Source organism: Aotus nancymaae, unplaced genomic scaffold (assembly GCF_030222135.1).
Source record: "Aotus nancymaae isolate 86718 unplaced genomic scaffold, 86718_ANA_hifiasm-v0.15.2.pri h1tg000001l, whole genome shotgun sequence".
NCBI lineage: Eukaryota > Metazoa > Chordata > Mammalia > Primates > Aotidae > Aotus > Aotus nancymaae.
The window spans coordinates 7,900,450-7,927,772 of record NW_026988412.1 but is presented as its reverse complement, the minus strand read 5'-3'; the positions used below and the strand labels follow the sequence as shown (position 1 = coordinate 7,927,772).

General features: G+C 48.5%; 1 protein-coding gene across 1 annotated transcript in view; it reads left to right on the top strand.

Annotated features, from left to right (window-relative positions):
* BANF2 (BANF family member 2) overlaps window positions 1-27,109 on the top strand; it is a 34,359-nt gene extending 7,250 nt beyond the window's left edge. Inside the window, exons 2-3 of the mRNA XM_012475206.2 lie at window positions 16,196-16,324; window positions 26,906-27,109. Coding sequence (XP_012330629.1) covers window positions 16,199-16,324; window positions 26,906-27,052 — 273 coding nt within the window. The 5' untranslated portion in view covers window positions 16,196-16,198 and the 3' untranslated portion in view covers window positions 27,053-27,109. The remainder of the gene's footprint in view (window positions 1-16,195; window positions 16,325-26,905) is intronic.
* Window positions 27,110-27,323: the final 214 nt, after the last annotated feature.

Genomic DNA, 27,323 nt, shown 5'->3' with positions numbered 1-27,323 from the left:
CTTGGGCGGGGCATTCTGTCCGGCAAAGAACAGGAGGTAAATACAAGACATGTCGGCCTTCAGTAACCTATGAGTGGAATGAAGGCAACACTTAAAATGCCGCACCGCTGCGCAGCTCCGCCTGTACACAAGATGCCCCCTTGTTGCTGGGCAGCCAACTGCTGCATCCCCTGCTTATATTTGCACCCAAGCAGAGGAAGTCACCCCAAAGCTAGAAGGAGAGAAAATGATTGCCCAGAAGTTCAATGGAAGCCTTTCTTAATGCCTCAGTGGTTGAGAACACAGATATTAGGCTGAGGCCCACTCAGTTTGAGGTCTGGCAATGCCATAGGTCAGTTAATTTATCTTATCTGTGAAATGGGGTAATCATAGAACCTATCTCATCCCAAGGGTGGGTGGGTGGATGAAATGACATGATCTTGGTGCGGAGCTTAGCACTGTGCCTTGGTAAGCCTGGATAAGCACGAGCTGCTCTCTTAGATTGGGTTTCCCAGTCACTGACCTGAGAATCTAATTGCAGTGCAAGTAGTTGATATGGAAAGGGATGCTGGTCCCATGACGAAGAGAGTGAGGAAGTGAGGCAGGGAAGGGAAAGTGGCCTTGAGCAGTTACCACCATGAGCACTGGGGGCTCCCTCCCACTGGGGATGTCTGGATGTCACCTAATGTGGGACAGGCCCCAGAGCTGTCCCACCTGAGGGGTGTGGGGTTGGCTACTTACCCACCTGCTCACATCCTGGCCAGGGGCTGCTCCCAGGGTGTCCCGTCTCCAGCTCTGCCCACTTGCAGGGCAAAGAGCCACCATGGGAACCGTGAGCCTTTGGGGGACATGGGCAGGACAGGGACAGCATCTGCTAAAACTGTCCTTGTTTTTCTGACTCCTGTCCTGGAGAGAGAAGAGCTGGGCTTTGGAACCACCCAGATCTTAGCCTATAGCTCATCACTGCCTTTTATAGCTAGGTGGCCCCTTTGCCTCTGTGGGCCTCTGTTTCCACATCTCTTGAAATAGAAACAATTCTCTAATGCTGCAGAATTCGTTTTGAGGACTATGTGTGGCAGTGGCCATACAGAAGCAGGCGCGTAGTAGGTGCTCGGCCACCGTGAGCCACCTCACTTGCCAGCTCGACTCGGTTCTGGTTCTCCCGTTTGCTTACTCTGTTTCTAGTCCCAGGGTGAGCCCAGGCGGGCACCAGACCTTCTTTCCGCGTGAGCAGGGACAAGCTGACATCCACGCTAGTGCTTGCCTCCGAGGTGACTTCTGAGTGACAGGCTGCTGCAGTGATCTCCCATGCTGTGTATTATCATCCTGTTTCCCCTTTAGCTTCAAACCTCGTCAGTCTGTGGCTTTCATCAGATCCAGGCAGGGTAGAATAACTGCCTGGCCTAACGGTGGCGGAGCCAGCCGGGAGTGGAATCCCAGCGGGAAGAACTTCGGACCCTTGCAGCGTCCCCGGCAGGCAGTAGCGTGTGGGCAGATCTGGGGGCTTCTGCTGAGTCAGGCTATGTGGGAGTGTTGGAGCTGGGGCAGGGGCGGGGGGCACCAGATGACATCAGGATGCCCAGTGAAATTTACATTTCAAATAAACATAAAAAAACCTCTTCTGTACAGTCTGTGAAATACTTGGGCCATGCTTAAACTAAAAAGTTATATAGTGTTTATCTGAAATTCAAATTTCACTGGGCCGCTGACATTTTTATTACCTAAATCTGGCAACCCTACTCTGGTGGGAACAGAGAAAAAACCTCCTGGGAGGTCTGGGTTACAGATCAGCACAGCACCCTCCCACTCGCCGGCAGGCAAAGGCCAGTGTGGAGCCACCGCCTGCCCCGACATGGCCTCCCCTGGGGTCCCCCTCCAGGGTCCGTTAAAGCCCTCATGGGAGTCATTTTTGCCTGAAAAGATTGTTTAACTACACAGCGGGGTCAGTTACAGATTCACTCTCACCACACTCACCTGTGTAAAGAAAACACAATTCTTTATTCTTAAGCACCTCCACACAACGTGGTAAGAACAGAGCAGCAGCAAACCGTGCACGTGTTAGGTCGGGTTCCCTGGAAGCAGAGCCTGAGACCTGGGCTCCAGTGCCCCTGACCTGGTGAAGGAAGCAGGAGAGAGCAGGGGAGGGGCTGAGAGGTGCAGACCAGGGGCACTCAGCTTCTGCTTGACCGCCTGGGGGCTCGGGAGCCGGGATGGTACCAGGGAGTCGGCTCCACCTTGAGACAAGGGGGTTAGGGTTTTGTGCTTCCACATCTGCAGGCCATTAGCTGCCTTCAGGCAGAGGGCTGGGCCTTGCAACCTCCGAGGTGTCTCCAGGTGTGGCAGCTTCCACGGCAGAGGCGACGGTCCAGAGAAAGCCACAACCATGCGTTGAGGTTCCCTGAAACACCTGTAGCAGCTGGGTGCACCCGCTGGTCAAGGAGACCGGGGCATGGCACCAGCAGCACCCACTACGCTCTGTCCCCTTGCAATGTAATAGTCAGATTCTCTCTGGGCTGTGTTCAAGGGTCCCCACTGGGAGGTGCGCTCTCCTTAGGACTGTTCTGTCCCTTGTCCGTCCTTCTTAAAGGGTGATGGCTGCCAGGTGGGTGTGTGGGGACAGGTGTTGTGTCTTCAAGGCAGCGGAAGAGGGGATTTTGAATACCCATGGAATCTGCAGGATGACGATGGCCTGAGCTTATATGGCCTCTGGAATCTGCTCCCTGCCATGGAGGGGTGAGCAGCCCTTTTTGTTTTTTAGGGCTATCTTTAGTACCCACTGCTGCAGCCTGTGGCCTGGTCATTTGCCCATGGTTGGGTCATTTGCCCATAGTTGCCCATGCATGGGAGTTCTTCATCCTGACTCTAGGCTTCAGTTCACCCATCAGACCTTAAAGCATCTTCTGCCCTATCTTGCCCTGGGCTTCTTGTCGCCAAAAGCCAAGGGCACTGCCTCAAGCTTATCTTCCCAGACACTGTTTACTGCTGCTACCCTGTTGCCCACGACACTTCCGAAGTGACCATTGTTGTCATCTCCTGCCACGTCCCAGAAGGCAAGCCACCAAGTCCCGTGCACCATTCCCACAGCCCAACAACCTTCCCGACTCTACGCTCTGGAATCTAAAGAGTCTGCCCACTTCTGGGTTTTTGTTCAGGTAGGAAAGTTCAAGCCCCGTGCCCATGAACATTCATCTTTCTTTTCTCTTCCACCTTCCCTGGGAAGGTGGTGTGGATACTGAGGTGAGCCTTCTTCCTCTTTCTAGAATCCATGGGGCGCAAAAGGTAGACTCTCCCTTCCTCTCTTCTGGGGAAACTCCTCCCTCCCTAGACGACATTGCTTTCACCTTCTCTGTGGGGTTATAATGGCAGAGAGAGGTGGGATGAAAATGCTTAACTCACAAGGGGGTGTACATCGAGAGGTAGTTACCGTGCCCCTACAGTTACAGTGGCATTAGTCAGGAAAGCCAAAGGTAGCAGCAACCCAGGTGCCCGTGACGGATGAATGGAGGAGCAACACATGGTATTTACAGCGGAATGTTGTTTAGCCTTGGAAAGAGGAAAAATCCTGGCCAGGCATAGTGGTTCACGCCTGTAATCCTAAATATTTTGAGAGATCAAGGAGGGAGGATTGCTTCAGGCCAGGAGTTCAAGACCAGCCAGGGCAGCTTAGGGAGACCAGATCTCTACAAAAAATTTTAAAAATTAGCTGAGCGTGGTGGTGCACATCTGTAGTCCCAGCTACTCGGGAGGCTGAGGCAGGAGGATGGAGGATCACTTGACCCTGGAGTTCAAATCTGCAGTGAGCTGTGATTGCATTCCAGCATGGTGGCAGAGCAAAAGTCCATTTTAAAAAGAGAGACAGAGAGAGAGAGAGAGCGAGAAATCCTGTCGCATGGATGCACCTTGAGGACACCACACCTAGTATAATAGGCCAGTCACCAAAAGGCAACTCCTGTGTGATTCCACTTCCAGGAGGCGTCTAGAGTAGTCAGCTTCATAAAGACAGAAAGCAGAATGATGTTTGTCAGGGGCTAGGAGGAGGGAAGATGGGGATTTGTTGTTTATTGGGTATGAGAATGTTCTGAAGATTGGCACAACAACGTGAATATATTGAACACGACTGCACTGTACACTTAAAGATGACGGAGATAGTCCAGGGACAGTGGCTCATGCCTATAATCCCAACGCTTTGGGAGGCAGAGGCAGGAGGATTACTTGAGGCCAGGAGTTTGAGACCAGCCTGGGCAATATAGCAAGACCCCATCCTTACAAAAAAATTAAAAAATTAACCAGCATGGTGGCTCATGCCTGTAGTCCCAGCTACTCATGAGGCTGAAGCATGAGGATTACTTGAACCCGGGAGTTCGAGACTGCAGTGAGCTATAATCAGGCCACTGCACTCCAGCCAAGGTGACAAAGTGAGACCCTGTCACTAAAATAAACATAAAAATAAAAAAAGTTAAGGTGGCAAAAATTTAAGTCGTGTATTTTACCACAATTAAAAATAAAAAGTGGGCTGGGTACAGTGGCTCACGCTTATAATCCTAGCACTTTGGGAGGCTGAGGCGGGCAGATCACCTGAGGTCAGGAATTCGAGATAAGCCTGGCCTCTACTAAACATAGAAAAATTAGCCGGCATGGTGGCAGGCGCCTATAATCCCAGCTACTCGGGAGGCTTAGGCATGAGAATTGCTTGAACCCGAGAGGCAGAGGTTGCAGTGAGCCGAGATCATACCACTTCTCTCCAGCCTGGGTGACAGAGAAAGACTCCATCTCAAAAGAAAAAAAAAGTGAAAAAAAAAATTCATCTGTTACAAATGCAGATGTCTGGTTTATGGAGGGTGAACTAATACATTTGTCCATTCTTTATATGAATTATTCTATTTCGTCAGCTCCTGTTCCTTTGCAGAGAACAGGACCCCAAAAGGGAAGAGAATATTTTCATGAAGGAAAAATGCAACCAGAAATAGTCCCAGCTAGAACCACTATCAGACAAGTATGTCCAGCCTAGATAGGATTTTATAGACAGGGGACAATTCTGTTCACAAAGGTTGGGAGACAGAGTCATGGGGCAAGAAAGGTGGAGGTTGGACAAGCTGGCTTCTTCACGATGGTTGCAGTTTGTCTTGGTTGTAGGCATGGTGATCTTTGTACTCATCCATAAAGCTTACTTAGAATTGCTGAAGCCAGAAGTCCTAGGGAATTAAAAAAAAATTTTTTAATGGGCAATGTGATGCCTCTTTTGTATATTACAGAACATTCCTAGTGGGGCCTGGCTCAGCACCCTGTAAACCCATTAATATTCCTGTGGTGGAGTGTATAAATATTCACACTAACTGAGATAATAAAGACTATAAATAGCATCATGTCAGTTCCGGCCAGGGTTTGCTGCCAAGTAAGTCTCCCCGCCCTGCGCCCCCAAAAAGAATTTCTGGATTTCAGAGTCTTCTGGAAATGAAAATGGTAGCTTAGGGATTGTGGACCTGTATGAATTTTGTGCCATCTAGAGACTGTAAATGAACAGAGACAGAATGTAGGAAGGAACCAGAAGGATGAGGTCAACTAATTCAACGCCGATTTTATTTTTTAAAAAAATGGAGGTGACTGGCCCACGGTCGCTCTGCTGATCATTGGTGGAGCTAAGGTCAGGCAGGGTCTCCTACCCTCGGCCCAGCTCCCCCAGCAGGAGGTAGCAGGAACCTCCAGACCCAGAGTCCATGAAGTTGAACTGCGCTTTCCTTCCTGGTTCCCTGAAAAAGTGAGCCCTGCCTTTGGGAATGCCGCCTTATGGCTAGTACACTGTGTGGTGTGCCCTGCGATGGGCTGGTTCCATTGTCCCTGGGAGAGGCGTCTGCGGAAGATATTGTCCCAAGGGTTCATGCACTTAGCTCAAGGCCTTGCATACAGATGGCGCTTGGCGAATGTTCGAGGAACTGCTAAATGTATTTGGTTATTTATCACCTGTAGACCCATCAAGGTAAGGATGGTAATCGAAGGGCTTTATGTAAGACAACCACGAGGAGCAGAGAAAGAAAAGATCTTGCTCCCCGTTGCAGAATCTGGGCTAATGGCAAGGAAGGCAAATGCTACTTTATTTCTGAACAATGAGCATTAATGGTCATTGGAAAATGATGCCTAAGCCGTGGCCTGACCCCGCCCCAGCCCTCTCGGTACTTGTTGGATGAGTGAGTCCATGAGTATTAGGAGTCATTCGTTAGAACTCTGTTATAAAAGGCGCAATCCCAGCTGAAACTGAAGTAAGCAAAAATGCCTATTTGGCTTATTTTGCCTGATACAATTGAAAAGTCCAAGGGTAGATGCCTTGAGGCACGTCTAAATCCAGGTTTGCAGATGGTTACTGGGGAGTCTGTCCCTTCCCTTCTCTCAGAGCTGCTCTCCTCCACGCTGGCTTCTTTCCGAGGTGAGCTCCGCAGGTGTGGCGACCGTGGCCGCAGCAGGCTCAGGACCCCCCAGCTGAGCAGCCCTCAAGAGAAAGTAACTCATATAGCCTAAGAAGGTGACAGGTGGTCACATGCCCACGCCCGGATACTGTGGTGAGCGTGGTGCACCCTGAAAGGTAGTTCCTGGGTGGACTGTATGATGTGGAGCCCTTTGGAAGCTCTTGAGGGCATGAGCTTCCATCCAAAGTGGGGACCATTTCTCCCTCCAACGTATGAGTGCAGCCTGCAGGGCCTCCACAGACCCTTAACAGCTCAGGTGGGAGAGGGCTCCTCACAGTCCGACCTCAGCGTTATGGGAAGGTTACCACTCTTCTTTCCTTTCCTTTTTTTTTCCTTTTTGAGACGGGGTCTCCCTCTTTCGCCCAGGCTGGAGTGCAGTGGCTCCACCATGGCTCACTGCAGCCTCGACCTTCCCAGGCTCAAGCAATTCTCCCACCTCAGCCTCCCAAGTAGCTGGCACCACAAGTGTGTGCCACCATGAGTGGCTTATTTTTGTAAAGACGAGGTGTGGCATGTTGTCCAGGCTCACCATTCTTTCCTGTCTTTTTCTTATTTTTTTAAAGATAGAGACAGGCCGGATGCAGCAGCTCACACCTGTAGTCCCAGCACTTTGGGAGGCCGAAGCAGGTGGATCGCTTGAGCTCAGGAGGTCAAGACCAGCCTGGGCAACATGGTGAAACCCTGTCTCTACCAAAAATTAGCCAGGCGTGGTGGCGCACATCTGTGATTCCAGCTACTCGAGAGGCTGAGGCAGGAGAATCTTTGAAGCCCAGGAGGCAGAGGTTGCAGTGAGCCAAATTGCTCCACTGCACTTCAGCCTGGAAGACAGAGCAAGACACTGAAAGAAAGAGAGAAAGAGAGAGAGAGAGAAAGAGAGAGAGAGAGAAAGAGAGAAAGAGAAAGAAAGAAAAAAGGAAGGAAGGAAGAAAAGGAAAGAAAGAAAGGAAAGAAAGGAAGGAAGGAAGGAGGGAAGAAAGAAGGAAAAGGAAAGAAAGAAAAGAGAGGTGGGGTCTCACTGTCTTGCCCAGGTTGGTCTTGAACTCCTAGGCTCAAGTGATCATCTTCCTGCCTTGGCCTCCCAAAGTGTTGGGATTATAGGAGTGAGTGACGGCAGCAGGCCAGCTACCCTCATTTTCATTCTTTCTCTATGAAACACTGGTCATGTGAAGGGAGAAGCTGCAACTTTGGGGAGTGTGGGCAGAGGTACAGGGAGCCAGGCAGTGCATTGACAGACAGCGTTCTCTGAGATCCTGAGGGGTGAGCATTTGGGCTCCCTCAGTCTCTACTCCATCAGTGCAGAGGTCCCATCATCCTCTCACTGCAGACCGAGGGCACAGCAGGCCTCCAAGGGATGACCCTGGGTTCATTCTCACACTCATGCTCTCCCCTCTCCTTGGTGCTACAAGACTGGAGTGTTCTTGTGGAATAGGGGTGGATCCTCCGTTTTCCTGTAAATCTGCTTGGTTTGGGAGATACTTACATTCTCCATATCTTTGAGGCATTAACTATATAATAAAGTAGCTTTTAATAAAGGATATCAGTGCTTTGAATACATGACTCTACATTTTGTAAAAAAGTAGAAACAGAAAATGAAGGCACTGAGCAAAAGAAGCAAATTTAACTACAAAGTGGAAGAGCTGTTCATCTATACTAGTTTCCCTGTATGGTCATTAGGGTTAGCTCAGAGCTTCCTAGTAGGCCGAGTACAAAAGGAAATAAGATCTTTACAAATTCTTTGCATCATAAAGGTAGAAATATACCAATTTTGAAAAGCATACTTTTTTCTTGGCATTAAGTTCTGAAAGAAATATATCATGTGGGATAATTTATAAGACAAAATGTGAGTAGCAACATTCTCAACCATGTTCCCACAGATGCAGATTCCCCTGGCCAAGCCCCGTAATATACCTTGTGACTACCCTCTATAATAGGTGAGGGAAAAACACTAATTTTAAGTATTAACATCCCACTTCCCTGGGGTAGGCAATACCATATGTGTCTAAATATAAAGCAAACCATGAAAATAAGGTAATCTCACAGTTTCTCAGCAAGAACATCCCCAAAAATGCTTTTTGGCCACTTGAATACATAAACTTTTAGGGATATAGATAAAATAGTCTTACATGTACCATTTGATTTCATAATTTAATTACACACACTTGAAGTCACATATTGTATAAAATAATATTTAGAAATGTTCATACAGTTATTTGTTAATGGCAAAATAATACATAAAAATATTGCACTTTTCCCATTGACCCTTTGCAAAAACAGTAATATTCTAATGGGAGTCATTTTTTATGTTGTCGAGGTGGTTTTTTTTTTTGTTATTGCTGTTTGTTTGAGATGGAGTCTCGCTCTGTTGCCCAGGCTAGAGTGCAATGGCGTGATCTCAGCTCACTGCAACCTCCACCTCCCAGGTTCAAGCGATTATCCTGCTTCAGCCTGCTGAGTAGCTGGGATTATAGGTGCACACCACCACACCTGGCTAATTTTGTATTTTTAGTAGAGATGGGGTCTTACCATCTGGGTCACTTTGTAATCCCAAAGTGCTGGGATTACAGGCATGAGCCACCGCGCCCTGCCTGTGTTGTAGAATTTTTAGAGCATAACAACTTCACTTCCAGCCAATGGTGGAAGAGATGTCCTTTTTTGAATCCATGTATAATGTCCCCACTGGAAATTGTATCCCAAGCCCCAAATACTCATTTGTATGGCATTAGAGCAGTTCCCCCTCCTCACCCCATTTATCTGATAGAGGGGGCACATTTGTGATCACCTCCTTATGAAGACCTGCCATACGGCTTTTAAAAATAAACTTAGGCCAGCCCCGGGGTCATTCCCTGCCGGTGTGTCCTCCGCAAACAGGACTTTGTGGTTCAAAATACAGTACAGTCTTGACAGAACACCCTGTAACACAAGAACTTTTACAGGGCAGGATTACGTTGTGCCTGTAATCCCAGCTACCTGGGAGGCTGAGGCAGGAGAATTGCTTGAACCCGGGAGGTGGAGGTTGCAGTGGGCCAAGATTGCGCCATTGCACTCCAGCCTGGGTGGGGGACAAGAGCGAGACTCTGTCTCAAAAAGAAAAAAAAACTTAAACGGATGTCAAACATTTGGAACTGGGAGGTCATTCCTTTGGGAATTGAGATTAAATTCCACTGATTCCTTTATGCCTTATTTAAACAAGTAACTAAGCATCTAAAACCAGAATTGATTGTGGTCATTCCCTGCCCATGTGTCCTCCCCAAACAAGACTTTGTGGTTCAAAATACAGTACAGTCATTGACAGAACACCCTGTAACACAAGAACTTTTATAGGGCAGGATTATGTTGGGGCATCTGCTTAGTTCTGTTGTATGATGGCCAAGTGCTTAAGCTGTCCATAATGAACCCAATCCTGCAGCTCACCCAGGTTAGAAAAGGGATGCCTTAGAAGAGGGGTGCTCCCCTGGGGGGACAGAGAGCTGAGTGTGCTTTGCCAGGTACATGGTCTATTCTTTTTTTTTTTTTTTTTTGAGATGGAGTTTCATTCTTGTCACCCAGGTTGGAGTGCAATGGCACGATCTTGGCTCATTGCAATCTCTGCCTTCCTGGTTCAAGCGATTCTCTTGCCTCAGCCTCCCAGGTAGCTGAGATTACAGGCACCACCATGTCCAGCTAATCTTTGTATTTTTAGTAGAGACAGGGTTTCTCCATGTTGGCCAGGCTGGTCTTGAACTCCTGACCTCAGGTGATGCGGCTGCCTTGGGCTCCCAAGGTGCTGGGATTACCGGTGTGAGCCACCGCGCCCGGCCCAGGTGCATGGTCTTGAATAGGTTATTTACTTCCTTGGGCCTTGGTTTTCTTATAGGAGAAATGAGGGGTTTAGGCTAAATTAGAGAAGGATTTTGGGGAGCACAACAGGGGCATGGGGATGGCATCATGTATTAGGTGTGCTCTAGTGCCCTCTTCTCATTCCCAAGTCAACAGAATATAATTCTGCTTTGATCTACTTTATATAAAGAAATTCCAGGTAACATTTCCTTTGAAGTAAAGATCCCTTTTTTTAATTAAAAAAAAAAAAGAGGAGCAGGTTGTTATTGAGGTCTGCATGCTCTGAAGTTCCCTGACTTCAAAGCCATTGGGGTCATAGTTGTCTTCCTATTGATGGCTAATGAGGACATGATGCTCCTGGTGATTTGGGGGTAGATGCTGCCTGGGAGCTGTGAGCTGCGCCATATGGCAGCGCAGACGCTGCAGATCCCACCATGAAGGGCCGTTTAGCTGGAAGCCCCTCATACAGGCAAAGCTGCCTGGAATTTTATCAGATAGAAGCGAAGGACAAGACATGGTTCTCCAACGTTGCAACATAATTGAGTCACGTGGGGAGTTTTTAAGACTTCTGATGTCCAGGCCATACCCTATGCTAATCAAATCAAACTCTGGAGGTGGGATCCAAGCATGAATAATTTGTAACTCTCCCCATGTGAGGCCTAACGTGCTGTCAAGTTTAAGAATAAGTGCCACTGGTACAGCCGCTTGGAAAACAGTATGGCAATCCCTCAAACAGTTAAAAATGGAATTACCATAAGATCCAACAATTTCACTTCTGGTTATACACCCAAAAGAATTGAATGCAGGTTCTCAAAGAGATATTTGTGTATCCATGTTCATAGCAGTATTATTCACAACAGCCATAAGGTGGGAGCAACCCAAACGCCTATCAATAGATGAAGAATAGACAAAAATGTGTCGTGTACATACAATAGAATATTGTTCAGCCTTAAAAAGGCAGGACATTCTGAGACATGCTGCAGCATGGATGAACCTCGAGAGCATTATGTGTTGGAGATGAATGCTCGGTGCTGCAAAGAAAAAGTAGCACTGAGACAAAGGATTTGTGAAATAAGCCAGACGCAGAAGGACAGATACTGTAAAATACCACTTAAACAATTTTTCTTTTTAAATTCTCCGCAGGGCAAGTTGTACACAGTTCCACTTAGATGAGGTATCTAGAGTAGTCAACTTCATAGAAACAGAAAGCCAGAATAGTGGTTGCCAGCGGCTGCCAGGGGAGAATGGAGACTTGCTGTTCAATGGGTATGGAGTTTCAATTTTGCAAGTTGAAAAGAGTTCTGGAGATTGGTTGCACAACAATGTGAACACACTTACCACGACTGAAGCGTGCACTTAAAAATGGTTGAAATGGGACATTTTATATAACCTGAAAAGAGTAAGTGGCATCATGAATGTCTTGCTGGGGAAACTGAGGTCTGTGGGCCAGCAGCGTCACATCTGCTTGGAGATGGTCACACACGCAGCATCTGAGGCCTGGCCCAGACCCGCTGAGTCAGCACCTGCATTTTTTTAACAAAAAACCCCCAGTGGTTCGTGTACTCACTCAATTTTGAGAAGCACTAGTTGTAATAAACCAAATATTAGACTAAGGCTTAGAAGATTAGAAGACAGAGCAGACATTATTGTTTGCCTACCCAGCATTCATTTCTTCTCTTCTTCCTTCCTTCTTAGAGAAACACATTCTGTGAGTAGCCTCGTGTTTCAGAGGGGGCTCACCTCATCCACACCCCCATAACCCTATAGCAGTCCCACTCCCCTGGCCGGTGATTGCTTTACAGGTGGGCGTGTTGCCCGGTTCTGGCCAATGAAACTGAAGGAAGTTCTGCTGGAGAGTTCCTGGGAGAGGTTGCCTCCCCTTAAGGACACCCAAGAAGAAAAAGGCTTCTCCTTCCTTTGGAAGTTTTTTTCTTTTTCTTTTTCTTACTTTTTTTTTTTTTTTTTGAGATGGAAGCTCTCTCTGTTGCCCAGGCTGGAGTGCAGCGGCATGATCTTGGCTCACTGCAACCTCCACCTCCCAGGTTCAAGTGATTTTCCTGCCTCAGCCTTTCAAGTAGCTAGGATTACAGGTGCACGCCACCACGCCCAGCTAAGTTTTGTGTTTTTAGTGGAGATAGGGTTTTACCATGTTGGCCAGGCTGGTCTTGAACTCCTGACCTCCAGTGATCCAACCGCCTCGGCCTCCCAAAGTGCTGGGATTACAAGCGTGAAACACCACACCCGACCCCTTTGGAAGTCTGCACATTGGAATGGGACCCCAGCAAAATCTTGGGACCTTGGGAGCAGCTAGCCTGGCCCTTGTTCACACAGAGTCATTGACTGATAAGATCCTGGGTCCACCTCATCAAAGGATTTCTTGTTATGTGAGATTAGAAATGTATTTACTGTTTCAGACCACGTGAGGCAGGATTTTCCATTACTTATAGCCCAGGGTTTCTGTGCTATTAACCCGGGGTCCATGCTATTGACATCCAGGGCCAGATAATTCTTTGTTGTGGGGCAGTTGTGTGCATGGCAGAATGCTTAGCCGTGTCCTCAGCCTCTGCACACTAGAGCCAATAGTCCTTCCGCCTCTCCCAGGTGTGACAACTCAAGTGCCTCTGGGCATTGCCAGTGTTGCCTGGGGAGGTGGGGGCAATGGCCCCAGTTAAGCACCACTGTTGCAGCCAAAGGTGTTGTAAAGAATGTGAAGACCTTTTTATTCTGACCCCTGATGTTGCTGGGGAGCCTCAGGAAGGCAAAAATTGCTGCCTATGTCCCCGCCCCAGACACGTTGCAAGGATCAAAGTGAGATCAGGTGTGTGAGAAAAGCAAACACCCTCAAGGTGTTACTAACCATTACCCGTCTTTGATGCTGCTGGTGCATTGATAGCAATGTTGTAGTTTCCATTTATTCTTAGAAGATTTCATAGGCAGAGATGTTTAACTTAACAGATGGCCAGCATGGATAGTGAATGGAATTTTCCCTCAGCAAAGGCGGAGCAGCTCATGAGACTTTCAGGCTTTTCCTTGCCCAGAAATTCTGGATTCTCACCCATTTCATCAATGCTAATTCTCAATCCCAAATTCATCGTCCCATAAAGCCATGGATGCTGAGGCGTTCCCCTGTTCACAGCTGAGATACACACCGTCTGTATGAAACACTGTATTTATGAAACACATTTTCACAGATGAAGAGAGAGCTTCCTATTTAGCTGCTGAAGAGAGGTTGATGCCCTTAGCTCACACATCTGTGGATTTAAGACCCACAGAGTCAGGGGACCCTGAACAACCTCTCATGTCTTTTGCTCCCCTTCCTAGGCCACTTTTCTTTTCTTTTTTTTTGAGACAGGGTCTCACTCTGTCACCCAGGCTGGAGTATAATGGAGTGATCTCAGATCACTGCAATCTCTGCCTCCTGGGTTCAAGTGATTCTCCTGCCTCAGCCTCCTGAGTAGCTGGGATTACAGGTGTGTGCCACCACGCCTGGCTAATTTTTCGTATTTTTAGTAGAGACAGGGTTTCACCATGTTAGCTAGGATGGTGTCAATCTCCTGACCTCATGATCTGCCCACCTGGGCCTTCCAAAGTGCTGGGATTACAGACGTGAGCCACTGCATCTGGCCCAAGGCCACTTTTCTCAGGAGACCCCTGATTTCCAAAATCAGTGCCTTCGGATCTATCTCTTCTGGGAGAGTTCAGTGTCTTCTGAAGGGTTACAAAAGGTCCTTCGCAGCAAGAAGGCGTACACAAGGAGCTCAACTTTATAGAAAGATGGAGGAGAATTGGGAGAGTGGGACTGGAGAGGGGACAGGGCTGTGAAAGGCGGCCGATGCACCCAATTGTTTATGTCATCGAATGCTTGCCGTGTGCTCGGCAGTGGGGCTGGCGTGAGAGGTAGGAACAAAGGCCATTAGGAGGCTGCTACAGCCCTTGGGGGCCTCATGATCTACTGGGGAACGTGTGGAGGACTTTGGGTCATTCCTGCAACATAGTCCCGTATTATGGTATGGGGTACCTGTCCCCAAGAACAGGATAACTGTCTCCATTTTGGTTCCCCCATCCCCACACCTGCAGCCCATGAGCTTTTAGGGACACTGACTCCCTTGCTGAACCCAGAGGTAGAACACACATATCAGACCATAATTTTTGTTTTAGGGATTGGCACATTACAATTTGAACCAGAGAGGGCATTTGTTGGGGGCCTCTAGGAAAAGACAGCTTTGTGTTTCTTTGGGGGAAAGGGGTGTGCCTTGCAAAAGCGATGTTGCAGCCCAGTTACTTCCACAAAGGAGTTAAGCTGAGGACTGAGCCGATTCACAGAGGAGGCTGAGTCGAGAGAGCTGCTGGGAAATCAGGCTGGAGCCTTGCTGAAGTCACGTCTGATCTACCTCTGGACTTTTCAGCAGCATGTGCTAATAACACCTCCTTATTGTGTAAACTGATTTACACCGGGTTTTCTGTTACTTTCATCGTAAACTGTCCAAATTGACACAGAATTTTGTGCCAGGAAGGGAATGCTACGAGGAACAAACCTTAAATGTGGGTTGGTTGAGAAGCGATGTTCAGGCGGACAGCAGCAAAGATGGCTCTGTCAAACTGGGAAGATGGCAGTGGGCGCGATGGATCACGCCTGTGATCCCAGCACTTTGGGAGACCGAGGTGGGCAGATCATTTGAGGGCAGGAGTTCGAGACCAGCCTGGTCAACATGGTGAAACCTCATCTCTATTAAAAATACAAACATTAGCTGGGTGTGGTGGCCCGTACCTGTAATCTCAGCTACTTGTGAGGCTGAAAAAGGAGAATAGCTTGAACCCAGGAGGCAGAGGTTGCAGTGAGCCGAGATCATGCCATTGTATTCCAGCTTCGGGAACAAGAGCGAAACTTCATCTCAAAAACAAAACAAAACAAAACAAACAAACAAACAAACAAAACACAACTAGGAAGACGGCAACCCTCATTTAACAAGATGGATGGCCAGTCGTGCTGGGATGCAGACCTAATACTTATGGAGCCCATAATATTTCGAGATCTTCCAGGAAATATTCAGGATGTTGGCTACCTCTGGCAGTCTTCATTAAGATCCTAGGAGACTCCACTCCTGGGAGATAGTGGTCCATTTGAAAGTGGAGAGGGATGAAAATAGTTTTGCTAAGAGAGTCTTTTTGCCTGGGTCCTGCAATCCAAAGTTGCAGGAAATGGATGAGCAGCTCCTGCTGGTTGGGAAAGCTGCTTTATCTGGCTAAAGTTGGAGCACAAGCAGCAAAGGAGGTGACGTAAGCAAAAGCCACCTTCTCTTCCTTCTTTTGAGGTGGAGTTGGTGAGGCCGACAAGTGCAGGAGCAGCCCTTTCACCACTATGAGGGGAGCCAAGCAGGAATAAAGCCCACACGAGGAGGAAAAGCCGGAGAATCCCCGAGGAGTGGAGCCGCGACCCATTCCCATCTCTGGGCTTTGGATTTCTAGAATGTGTTCTTTATGATTCGAGCCAGTTTGAAGTTTCTAGAGAGTTTACGCTATATAGAATGTGATGAACACTGAAATAAAAGTATGACGCAAGTGTTGGGTGGTTAAGAGAGAAGGTGGATTAATTAGCTAAGAGAGGCAAGTTGTTGCTTTAGGTATTTAGGGTAGGTGAGTTGGAAAGATCCCGCTGCAGTTCTTAATATGAAGCACACCCTTTTCGTGGAAATGTATTCGATTCATTTGTGGCCATCATTATGCTTTTCTCTGTCCATCCAGGTAGGGATGGATGTGTGAAGGCCTTAGTGAAGCCCGGTGCACCTGCATTTAGCAGACCCCGGGAAATGCTGGATGATGGAAGGAATTCTGCCATCTGCTGCCCCAGTCCTTTGGTGGGCTGAGGGGGTTCCCCAGTGTCCACACACACTGGGAGCAGTCAGGTATCTGCTAATCCTATTCTCTCCTCGCTGCTGTCACAGGAGATGGACCACACGTCTCCCAGGCGGAGAGCCTTCCTCTCCAAACCCATTGGAGAAAAGGATGTCTGCTGGGTGGATGGCATCAGCCATGAGCTCGCAACCAATTTGGTCGCCAAAGGTATCAACAAGGTAATTCATTTTTTCTTACTTCTCCGACTTCTCTTCCCCACCTCTTTTCCCCTAGTCCTGAGAGATGGCAGTTCCTGCCATGTGTCCCTGTGAAGGGCCATCAGAGAGCAAAGCTGCCACTTGGCGGGATGCCACATTCTTTCATGCTACTGACCCCACATGCTTGAGCAGCCTCAAGGGCCTGCAGATGATGGGCACATACCGTAGAATGGCTTCAGCTCAGAGCAGCTGGGCTGGGCATGATTCACTTGGTGTTCAAACACTCAGGGGTCAACAGAAGCAGGTCAGCCGCCAGGGTCTGAGACAGAGCTGTCCGGATGCGTTATTTAGGTGCACTCCACACCCTCCTAAAGGGACCCATGGTGTCTCGCTCGCCCCTGCCAGGGCACCAGCCTGGCAATGGCAGGTGGAGAAACAGCAGCCTGGGGTCTACACCAGAGTGAGTTCATCTATCATGTCATTCCCAGCCCAAAAATGACCTCAAGGATATCCAATGGAATTCGAATATTCTTTTCTATGTCATTGTTTGTTTTTATGGGGCTTTTGAAAAGCGACTGGAAGCCTCAGACGAGATGGTCCCAAAGACAACGCGAAGGCAGTGAGCACAGACAAGGCAGGCTGTGAACTGTCAGAGCATGGCACGCTTGCTCAGCAGAGGCACCAACTAGAGCTGTGCCCCTCGGTGCCCCAAGTCAGCTCACTCCACCAGGCAGGACAGTGCTACAGAAACACCCAGAGAGGCTGGGAACTGCTGCACGTGTGGCTGATGACTAGTTTGGTTTGCATCTAAATCTGAACCATGGGACCTGTGGTTTTCTGATTACCCCACTGCTGTGCACTAAATATTCAGAATAACACCCCAATCTGAGAGCCAGTTTAATGTCCAGTAGATGGTATCATCAGAAACGGAAGCTCCCCTATGGGGTAGATTGGATTCTTTCTTCCCAGATGAAGGAGGCAGAATCATTCCCTAGGGAACAAATTTTAAGAGAAAAAAATGTTTGCTTTTATTATAATTAATTTATTTGAGACAGGGTCTCACTCTGTTGCTCAGGCTGAGTGCAGTGGTGCCATCTCAGTTCACTGCAACCTCCGCCTCCCAGGCTCAAGCGATCCTTTCACCTCAGCCTCCCGAGTAGCTGGGACTACAGGTGTGTGCCACCACGCTTGGCTAGTTTTTTTCAATTTTTTTTGTAGAGACAGGGTTTTGGCATGTTGCTCAGGCTGGTCTCAAACTCCTGGACTCAAGTGATCCACCTACCTCGACCTCCCAAAGTGCCGAGAACCACCACGCCTGGCGAAAAATTCTTTTTAAAAAAGAAATCATTGCTCCTTTTACTTTTCTATTGTGATGTAACATACCTAGGGGAATATGTGTTGATATAAAGGGCTCAGATCAATGAATTTTTACACATATGTGTACACCCATGTACCCACTACCCAGATCCAGTGATCAGATGTCTCCAAAATTCCAGATGATTCTCTCGTGCCTCTTCTTGGCCGAGGCCATTCCCTATCCTTAGACCGAAACACTCTTCTGATGTAGAACACCATTGATTAAATGTGTCCCTAATTGTGGGGTTGTGTTGTTGCTCAGCTCTACTCATTATTTTAAAAATATTTGTATTAAGATATAATTGACATACATACTGTAAATTTCACCCTTTTTAGTACATCGTTCTATGAGTTTTGACAAATGCATGCAGTCATGCAGCTGCTACCATAGTCAAGACACAGAGCAATCCCATTACTCAAAATACGCATTTCCTTGTGCTCTTCATATTCACCAGCCTCAGTCCCTGGCAACCACTGATTTATTTTTTGTCTCTGTGGTGTTGCCTTTTCCAGTTTAAGTCTGTGTGTGTGTGAATAGCTTAACTGTGTTTTAAATGAGGATTATAGGTGGGTGGGTTTTAGAAGAAAAAATGAATGAATAATGGGAAAATGTCAGGCATCTGAGAACTTGTCTGTGGAGTCAGGGCTGTGGGGACAGTTTGTCTGTGTGCAGCCAGGTCCCTGGAGATGTACCACTCTTGTGTCCATGACCTCCTGTGCAATGAGCACTTCCTAGAGCTGCTAATTCCAGGCACTGGCACTGGGGCTCTCACCTGTATCCTTCGCTTTGAGCCACCCACACCTGTGATTAAGATGAGGGTCGCTCTCTCCACTTTACCAATGAGGAGACAAGGGCTCCGGGGAGTAGTGCCTTGTCCAGTCCCAGGTGAGGACTGGAGCAGCTGTGGATTGGACTGTCACAAATTGCACACGAAGATCCATGGTCAGGTGGTTACGCCCGGCAGGGAGGAGGCTTAGAGTAAATTTGGTGGTGAGACCCCGCATCAGGGTCTGTAGTAAGACCCAGGAGGAGACCCAGCTGTGGCTCCTCCAAGATGGGCAAATGCTTCAGGGTGAGGACCCATCTGAAGTCAGGGCCAGCAATGACAGTATCCCAGGCAGGGAGATCGTGGCAGGACAGGGGTCTCAGATTTAGATAAAGATGCTGGCTCTTGGTGGTTTTCATTTTGTTTTGGTTTTGGTTTTGTTTTGAGACACAGTCTCAGTGTATCATCCAGGCTGGAGTGCAGTGATATGATCTCAGCTCACTGCAACCTCCCCATCCTGAGCTCAGCCTCCAACCTCAGCCTCCCAAGTAGCTAGGACAAGAGGCACGCACTACCATGCCCAGTTAATTTTGTGTGGTTTCGTAGAGACAGGGTTTTGCCACATTGTCCAGGCTGGTCACAGCTCCTGGGCTCAAGTGATCCTCCCAAAACAAAGTGCTGGGATTACAGGCATGAGCCACCACACCCAGCCTCTTATATTTTCATACTTTGCCTCCAGGGGACCTAATCCTGGCAGAGGGAGGGACATCCTTCTGGGGCTCAAGCGACCTCCTGCCTTGCTGGCTTCTGCCAAAGTGCAGCCATCACCCTCCCCTGCTCCCCGTCCCACCCCAGGCTGGGGCCTAGCCTCAGTTTCCTTGCCGTGCACAAAGCCACCTTGGGTTCCACCCTTGCTTGTGACAGCATACCTGGCCTGGTTTTATGGGCTCCATTCTTTCAGCCCTTTCTGCACCCTCTCTGAGCACCTGCTGGGATGCAGGCCCATGGGCCACCCTCACACCTACCTCCCTGGGCTCCTCACTCAGCCTTCTGCTCTCTCCAAATACCCCAGTGTGCTGGACGCCCTGGGGGAGATGAGACACCAGCGCCCTCCCCTCTCTGATTTATCTGGGTGTCCTATTACTTCTCCGGGAGGCCCCTTCTCAAACTCTTACCAGCCCCTGCATTGGGTACCTTCTCCTCCATTCCTCCTCTTGCACAGGTCTTTCAGTGTTTTTTGTTTTGTTTTGTTTTGTATTGTTTTGTTTTTGTTTTTTGAGATGGAGTCTCACTCTGTCGCCAGGCTGGAATGCAGTGGTGCAATCTTGGCTCACTGCAACCTCCGCCTCCTGGGTTCAAGCAATTCTCCTGCCTCAGCCTCCTGAGTAGCTGGGACCACAGGCCCGTGCCATCTTGCCTGGCTCATTTTTGTGTTTTTAGTAGAGATGGTGTTTCACCATCTTGGCCAGGCTGGTCTTGAACTCCTGACCTTGTAACCCACCTGCTTCGGCCTCCCAAAGTGCTGGGATTACAGGCGTGAGCCACCATGTCCGGCCTCTTTCACCTTTTTTTAACAGAAGACGTGGGGTACTGGGAGGGGACTGTTCTTACTGCCTGTCCCCATTTTCCCCAGAGCTTTGGCTTATGGCATGAACTGGTCTCTGGCTCCCAGTTTAAGTCATGACTTTCAAAACTATTGATTCTGCCACGGATCTATCTAAGCCTCTTCAGAAGCTTAAAAGCCATATGTGTTGGCCTTTTTCTGTTTTTTTTTTTTTTTTTGTATCTGCCCTTCCGGGGGGCAGCCATTTGTGGCCTGAGCATCTAGATTCAGACAGCAGCCGCAGGTGCCTGTGCCCTTGTCCGAACTGAGGTGTACTGGAAATATAAAACACACCCTGCCATGTTAAAGACTTAGCCCAAAAAAGAACGTAAAACAGCTCATCCGTAATTTTTTTTATGATTACATGATGAAATGATAATATTTTGGAAACATGGGAGAAAATATATTATTGGAATGAATTTCACCTGTTTCCTTCCCCCTTTTACTGTGGCTACTAGGAAAATCAACATCACATATGTGGCTGGCTCACTTATTTCTGCTGGGCAGCACTGCTCTAGATGTAAGGGAGAAAGAGTTTTAAGGGAGAAAGGAACTATGGAAACAGGAAATCCATGGTAGGCCGGGCGCAGCACTTTGGGTGGCTGAGGCAGGCGGATCACGAGGTCAAGAGATCGAGACCATCCTGGCCAACATGGTGAAACCCTGTCTCTACTAAAATATAAAAATTAGCTGGGTATGGTGGCGCGCATCTGTAGTCCCAGCTACTTGGGAGGCTGAGGCAGGAGAATTGCTTGAACCCGGGAGGCGGAGTTTGCAGTGAGCCAAGATCGCGCCACTATACTCCAGCCTGGCACCTGGCGACAGAGCAAGACTCTGGAAAGAAAAAAAAGAAAATCCATCGTGTACATGGCAGTGAGGCTCACTGTGCTTGGCTCTAGTTCTGTCTTGTATTCTGTCTCCCGCCCCATCCCTGACCCCTATACTACAGCCAGACTGTCCGTCACCCACTCTCCTGCCAACTTGGAGCCTCTTTTGAAATGGGCTTTGAGCCCCTTCAAGACCCAGCTCACAGTCCACCTCCCCTAGGAAGTTTTCTTTCTGCCACACCACCAACAGGCTCCTTTTTCTGAGCAGTTTGGGTTTTTGGTGGGAGCCCCTTGCTGTGGCATCTCACAAAAGGTTAGCTAGCTAGGCATGGTGGTTCATGCCTGTAATCCTAGCTCTTTGGGAGGCCAAGTTAGGCAGATCACTTGAGGTTAGGAATTTGAGACTAGCCTGGCCCATCTCTACTAGCCTACCCCATGTCTCCGACCCCGTCTCTACTAAAAATACAAAAATTAACCCAGCGTCGTGGTACTCGCCTGTAGTTCCAGCAACTTGGGAGGCGAAGGTGGGAGTATCACTTGAACCCAGGAGGCAGAGGTTGCAATGAGCTGAGATTGCACTCCAGCCTGGGCAAAGAGGGAGACTCTGTCTAAAAAAAAAAAAAAAAGGTCAACTCTAGGTTTCTGCACGTAGCCCAAGAGCCCACACTGACAATGTTAGAGGCACAGCTTGCCTTGGTTTTTCTCCCTAAGCTCCTCGGAGGCAGGGGACGGGTCTGTGTTCTTTGTACTTCTCTATCTCTTCTTCTTGTGAAAACCCCGCCTAGGGGAAGGTGAATTTCCAGACGTCCACCGAATGCAGAGCTGTGTGGGGCAGGGCCTGTGGGGCGGGTGGTTTGACTTATCCCACAGTGCAGAAGCAAGTTTAGCATTGCAGAGAATCTGGTTTGATTCAATGCTCTTTGCAGATGCTATAAAGCCATATCCTTGAGCCTAAATCTTCCTCTTGAGAGCTGCTTGGAGGACGAGACTGGAGGAAATAGAAGCAACAATGGGCATTTGCATCATGTCAAGCCCTTCAAAGTGTATTACATATATTCATCTCATTTAATTGTAAAAAAAAAAAAAAAAATCCACAAAGTACACTATTTCATTTCCATTTTCCTGATTGGAAAGTGGAGGCATACAGAGACCACAGGTGGCTTGCTCAAGATCGCATGGGGTGATAGAGATGAAATTTGAATCTGGGCGGATAGGCATAGGCTGCAGGGTCTTGACACTAAGCCATTGTGCCTTCTGCCCCTAAAACTGAAGCTGGGAGGAAGGTGCTTCTCGCGCGGCTGCTCTTACGTCCTTACCTGTGAGGCTCTGCTCTCTCTCGCATGTCAGCCTGCAGCCACCCACAGCCCCATCTCTAGACTCTCCATGTTCGGGGGCTTCCCATCTCCTTCCTCCGTTACTTCAAAGTGAGACTGAGTTCAGGACCAGAAGGCCCCACTGTGGCCAGACCCTGCCTGACATGATGGAGATCATGTCCCCAGGTCCCCACAGCAAAGCCTCTGAAGGCCCCAGCTCCTTCCTGTCCACTCTGCTGGGAGGGCGGGAGGTGCTGCACTCCACTGCCTGATGTCTGAGCCCCACAAGGAGCCAGTCCCATAAGTTTGGAGTTTTTCTCCCTAGGGTTGCCAGATCAAATACAAGCGGTGCAGTTAAATTTAAATTTCAGATAAGCAAATACTTTTTTAGTGTAAAATTAAAAGGGAGGAGGAAGAAGGGGTAAGCATTCCTGGGAGTGAGCATTCACACTAAAGACACAAAGTTTAAGCCTGGCGTGGTGTCTCATGCCTGTAATCCCAGCACTTTGGGAGGATCACTTGAGGTCAGGAGTTCGAGACCAGCCTGGCCAACATGGTGAAACCCTGTCTCTACAAATTATACAAAAATTAGCCAGGCATGGTGTCGTGTGCCTGTAATCCCAGCTACTCGGGAGGCTGAGGCAGGAGAATCGCTTAAACCCGGGAAGCAGAGGTTTCAGTGAGCGGTGATTGTGCCACTGCACTCCAGCTTGGGCAACAGAGCGAGACTCTGTCTCGAAAAAAAAAAAAAAGACACAAGAGTTTAAACCTGAAATGACATGAAGACTTAAGTGACCTGTGAAAAAGAATCAGAGAAAGTTGTGTCACTGCACCACGGAGTCTTGTGGTGATTGAAGTCCGTTCAGCTCAGGTGCGCAGGACCTGTGGACTTGGGCAGAGGGCATTGTAAGCAGCTGGAGAGCAGGAGAGACCCGAGACAGCTTATCTCTGCTTGACAAAGCCCAGCATATGGAGAGGACTGAACATTTTAATGAGGGTGGACCTCGGCCAGTTGTCTAATTTTCAGGGCCCACTGTAAAGTGAAAATGTGAAGCCTCTAGTTCAAATCTATTAGGTGTGTGGTGGTGCGTGCTTGTAGTCCCAGCTACTCAGGAGGCCGAGGTGGGAGGATCATTTGAGCCCAGGAATTTATGGTTGCGAAGAGCTACTGCACTCTAGACTAGGTGACAGGATGAGATCCTGTCTCTAAGGAAAAAAAGCAATTAATTAAAAAAAAGAAATGTATTAAGAATTTAAAGATGACAAGAGCAGAGTGTCACACCAGCTGGGGAGGGGGGACTTTTGGCACCAGGCCCTGTGTGAAAACACGGCTCAGATGCAAGGGAACCCAACGCTGGCATAGGCTCAAACTGCTGCTGTAAATTTAGCAAGCAGTGGGCACGGCAAACCGGAGGGCCGTTCCCCCCCTGCTTGGGGGCCGTCCTCTGGAAGAGCCTCACTGTTTGCACTTGGAATTGAGGGAGATTCTGCACTCTATCCCCTATTCCTTTTTCATTTTTTTTTTTTTTTTTTGAGACAGTCTCACTGTCGCCCAGGCTGGAGTGCAGTGGCACATTCTCGGCTCACTGCAATCTCCACCTCCTGGGTTCTCCTGCCTCAGCCTCCCGAATAGCTGGGATTACAGGTGCCCACCACCATACCTGGCTAACTTTTGTATTTTTAGTAGGGACGGAGTTTCACCACGTTGGCCAGGCTGGTCTCGAACTCCTGACCTCAGGTGATCTGCCCGCTCAGCCTCCCAAAGTGCTGAGCCACTGCTCCTGGCTGAGCTCCCTATCTTATTGGTGCAGAAAGGAATGTAATGCCCTGGTTCGGCCATGGCCACTGTTCACGGTGGTAGAACAGGGACATCTTCTCAGGGTTTCTGTGTTTCTGTGTCACCCCTCCCACCCCGGCTGAATTCTGGGGAGCTTTGGTTCAAGGAGGGAAAGGGGCAGCATCTTTTCTCCTTGGCTGGGGGCTTTCTGGAGCTGGGGAAGAAACCACATGGGCATCTGGCAGAGCCATAATGGGCGCCCACGACTCCAGCTTCCCTGGGGGGCAGGGTGAAGTGCTCAGGGATGAAGGGAGAAGGGAAGCTAACTTTCCCTCCTGGAAGATGCCACAGGGAGACAGGACGGAAAACCAAGGAGGGAGTGTCAGGTTGCCACTTGGCTCCCAAGGCTGCAAGACAGGGTCCTTCTTCCTGTGGCATTCCTAGAAAGTTTGCACGGGGTCCACGCGTTCCCAGGCATCGTGGCTGCTGAGCCTGTGGGTCCGTGGAGGCTGTCACTACCAGGCCAGCTGATGCCGGCAGTGCCACTTCTGAAATGGGCAGGGGATGTGTTAGCCTCCAGGCCAGACTGCAGAGTTGGGATGTGCAGGAATAGTGCAGAGGAAAGCAGGAGCCTTAGCGCCTCTGCCTGGGGAATGGGAGGAGCGGGTACGTGTGAGGATCAGGTGGGCTAAAACGTGTCAGGTGTCTCTAGCAGCACGTGGCCCACAGAAGTGCTAAAAAGTGTACTTAGCATAATCGTTATTATTATTATCATGAACATTTCTCTCTATGGAGAAAGGTTTGTGTAAGCCACTTACTATTAATTTTTGTTAATTATTATTAATGTTCTCTCTCCTTGGACATAGCTCTGTGTCTCTTTTTTCTGTTACCTTCACCTTGACATGTCCCACACCTACAGCAACTGGCTCAATGAACACTTAATAAATGTTATTTTTCAAAAACATTAATTTAAATACATCTCAGTAAAATCCACCACTCAAAAATGGGAGGATACTGATAAAATAAAATGATATCATGCCAAGCAACTAAATTGCTTTTTGTAAAGATTAAAGTAGCAGTTCAAACTCCCCATAAAATCCTGGCTTTTTTCTCTTATGAATAACTGGACCATGACTAAAAATAAAACCTCCAAAATTCAATGCCTGGGTATACTTTATGACTGGGATTCAGCTTTTATTTGATTTCTCTTCTCAAAAAATATGCTCGCTTTGGTTAAGATGAAGTTTGCTTTATTTTACATAACTGAAAGTAAACAGACACCAGTGGGAAAGGGCCCAGAACTTGAGGCATGGGCGGACGCTGGTTCTCGTTGGTTCCAGGCTGGAGAGCCCCCAAGTCAGCCCTGAGAGATGGGTGTTTAATGTGACCTGAGGTCTCCAGCCGCCACCACTTAGTGGCTTGGCTAGTTTCTGGCCACGTGGCCTTGGGAATTCCCTTCCTCCATGTGGTCCTTGCGTCTTGTCAATAATGGTGTAATAAAACTGTGAAAGATGAATTAGAAGCCTCGGGGGCAAGTATTAATAGCTAGAAAGCTCGGGAATGCCGTAGAAACAGGAATCATGGTGTACTGAGTGTTTATCTTCCATGTATTTTTTATCCACAGAGACTCAGGAAGGGGAAGGTGGGCAAAGTTTAGCATGTTTTCAACCTTCTATGCTCCTCCCACAGGGCTACAGCTCCCAGTATGAGAGAGGAATTTACATTTTTCGAATGCCTTCCCATTTAATTCACTTAATTGAATTTGCAGAGCACACCATGTGCCTTAGAAAGGTGCAGAAACTGAGATCCAGGTTCTGCGGGTTCTTACTTCAGGTTACATGAGTTGCCTGAGATCACACAGGTGGTTTGCAAAAACAAATCGATGCTAAGATGCCATTCACCTGTCAGCCCCACGTGCAGTGGTTCTCAGCCCAGGGAGATTTTGCCCCAAGTGAACACTTTGGCAATGTTTGGAGATGGTTATGACTGTTACTGCTTGGGTGGGGGAGGGAGGGTGCCACTGGCGTGGGTAGAGATCGGGGTGCTGCTGAATATCCTGCAATGCACAGGACAGACCCCCAGAACATTTTGAGCATTGTCCAAAATATCAATAGTGCCGAGGTTTAGAAACCCCATGCGTGCTATGTGCACAGTGGCTCACGCCTGTAATCCCAGCACGTTGAGAGGCTGAGGCGGGTGGATCACTGGAGGTCAGGAGTTCAAGACTAGCCTGGTCAACATGGCAAAACCCTGTCTCTACTAAAAATACAAAAATTAGCTGGGTGTGGTGGCAGATACCTGTAATCCCAGCTACCTGGGAGGCTGAGGCAGGAGAATCACTTGAACCCGGAAGGCAGTGGTTGCAGTGAGCCGAGATGGCACCACTGCACTCCAGCCTAAGAGACAGAGCAAGACTCCGTCTCAAAAAAAAAAAAAAACAAAAAAAAACCATGCTACAACAATTGCAGAAGTAGTGGGGCGGGAACATCTCTTATCCTGGGCTATGTGTATGTTTTCAAGAGAAATGGCTTCATTGGAGGTCTGAAGGGCGCTTCAGGAGTGTACTAGGCCCTGGCTACTCAAAATGTTGTCCCAGGATCAGCAGCAGCTGGGAGCCTGTTAGAGACGCAGACCTCACCCTGGACTTAAACTTTCAGAACCTGCATATTAATAAGCTCCCAAGTGATTCATGTGCTTGTTAAAGTTCGAGGAGGGCAGGGTCTGATTCATTCCATGCTGGACGGCCTGCAAACCAGCCCTGAGAGATGGGCATTTAACTTGGCCTTAGCTCTCACCAGGGACATGTCAGGGCTTCCGGGACTGACAGTCTCCCCTGAATCTGCCCTGTTCCCCCTCCTTTGATTGTCATATGAGCCCCAGTGATTGGGAAGGAAGAGCGCATCTGAGCTGGCTTATAATGACCTTTCCTGCTTTCCTCCCTGCCTCATCTCCCCCCCAGGCTTACATCCTGTTGGGACAATTCCTTCTGATGCACAAGAATGAAGCCGAGTTTCAGAGGTGGCTCATTTGCTGTTGTGGTGCCACTGAGTGTGAGGCCCAGCAGAGTTCTAACTGCCTCAAGGAGTGGTGTGCCTGCTTCCTGTAGACACAAACCTCGCCGCTGTCCCCCACCCTCAGGAGAAAATGACACCCTCTCCACCTATGCCCAGGCTTTGAGTCCTCATTTGTGGTTTTAATTTTAATGATACACACCCATTATACACAGTAGTTGAAGAACATGAAAAAGGACAAACACAAGAAAAATGACTCCCAAACCCACCACCCAGAAACTACAGTCACTCCCCTTAGAGGAAGATCATGTCAAATATCTCTTAGCAAAAAGTTTATATGAAAGAATGGATAACTATGTAAAAACA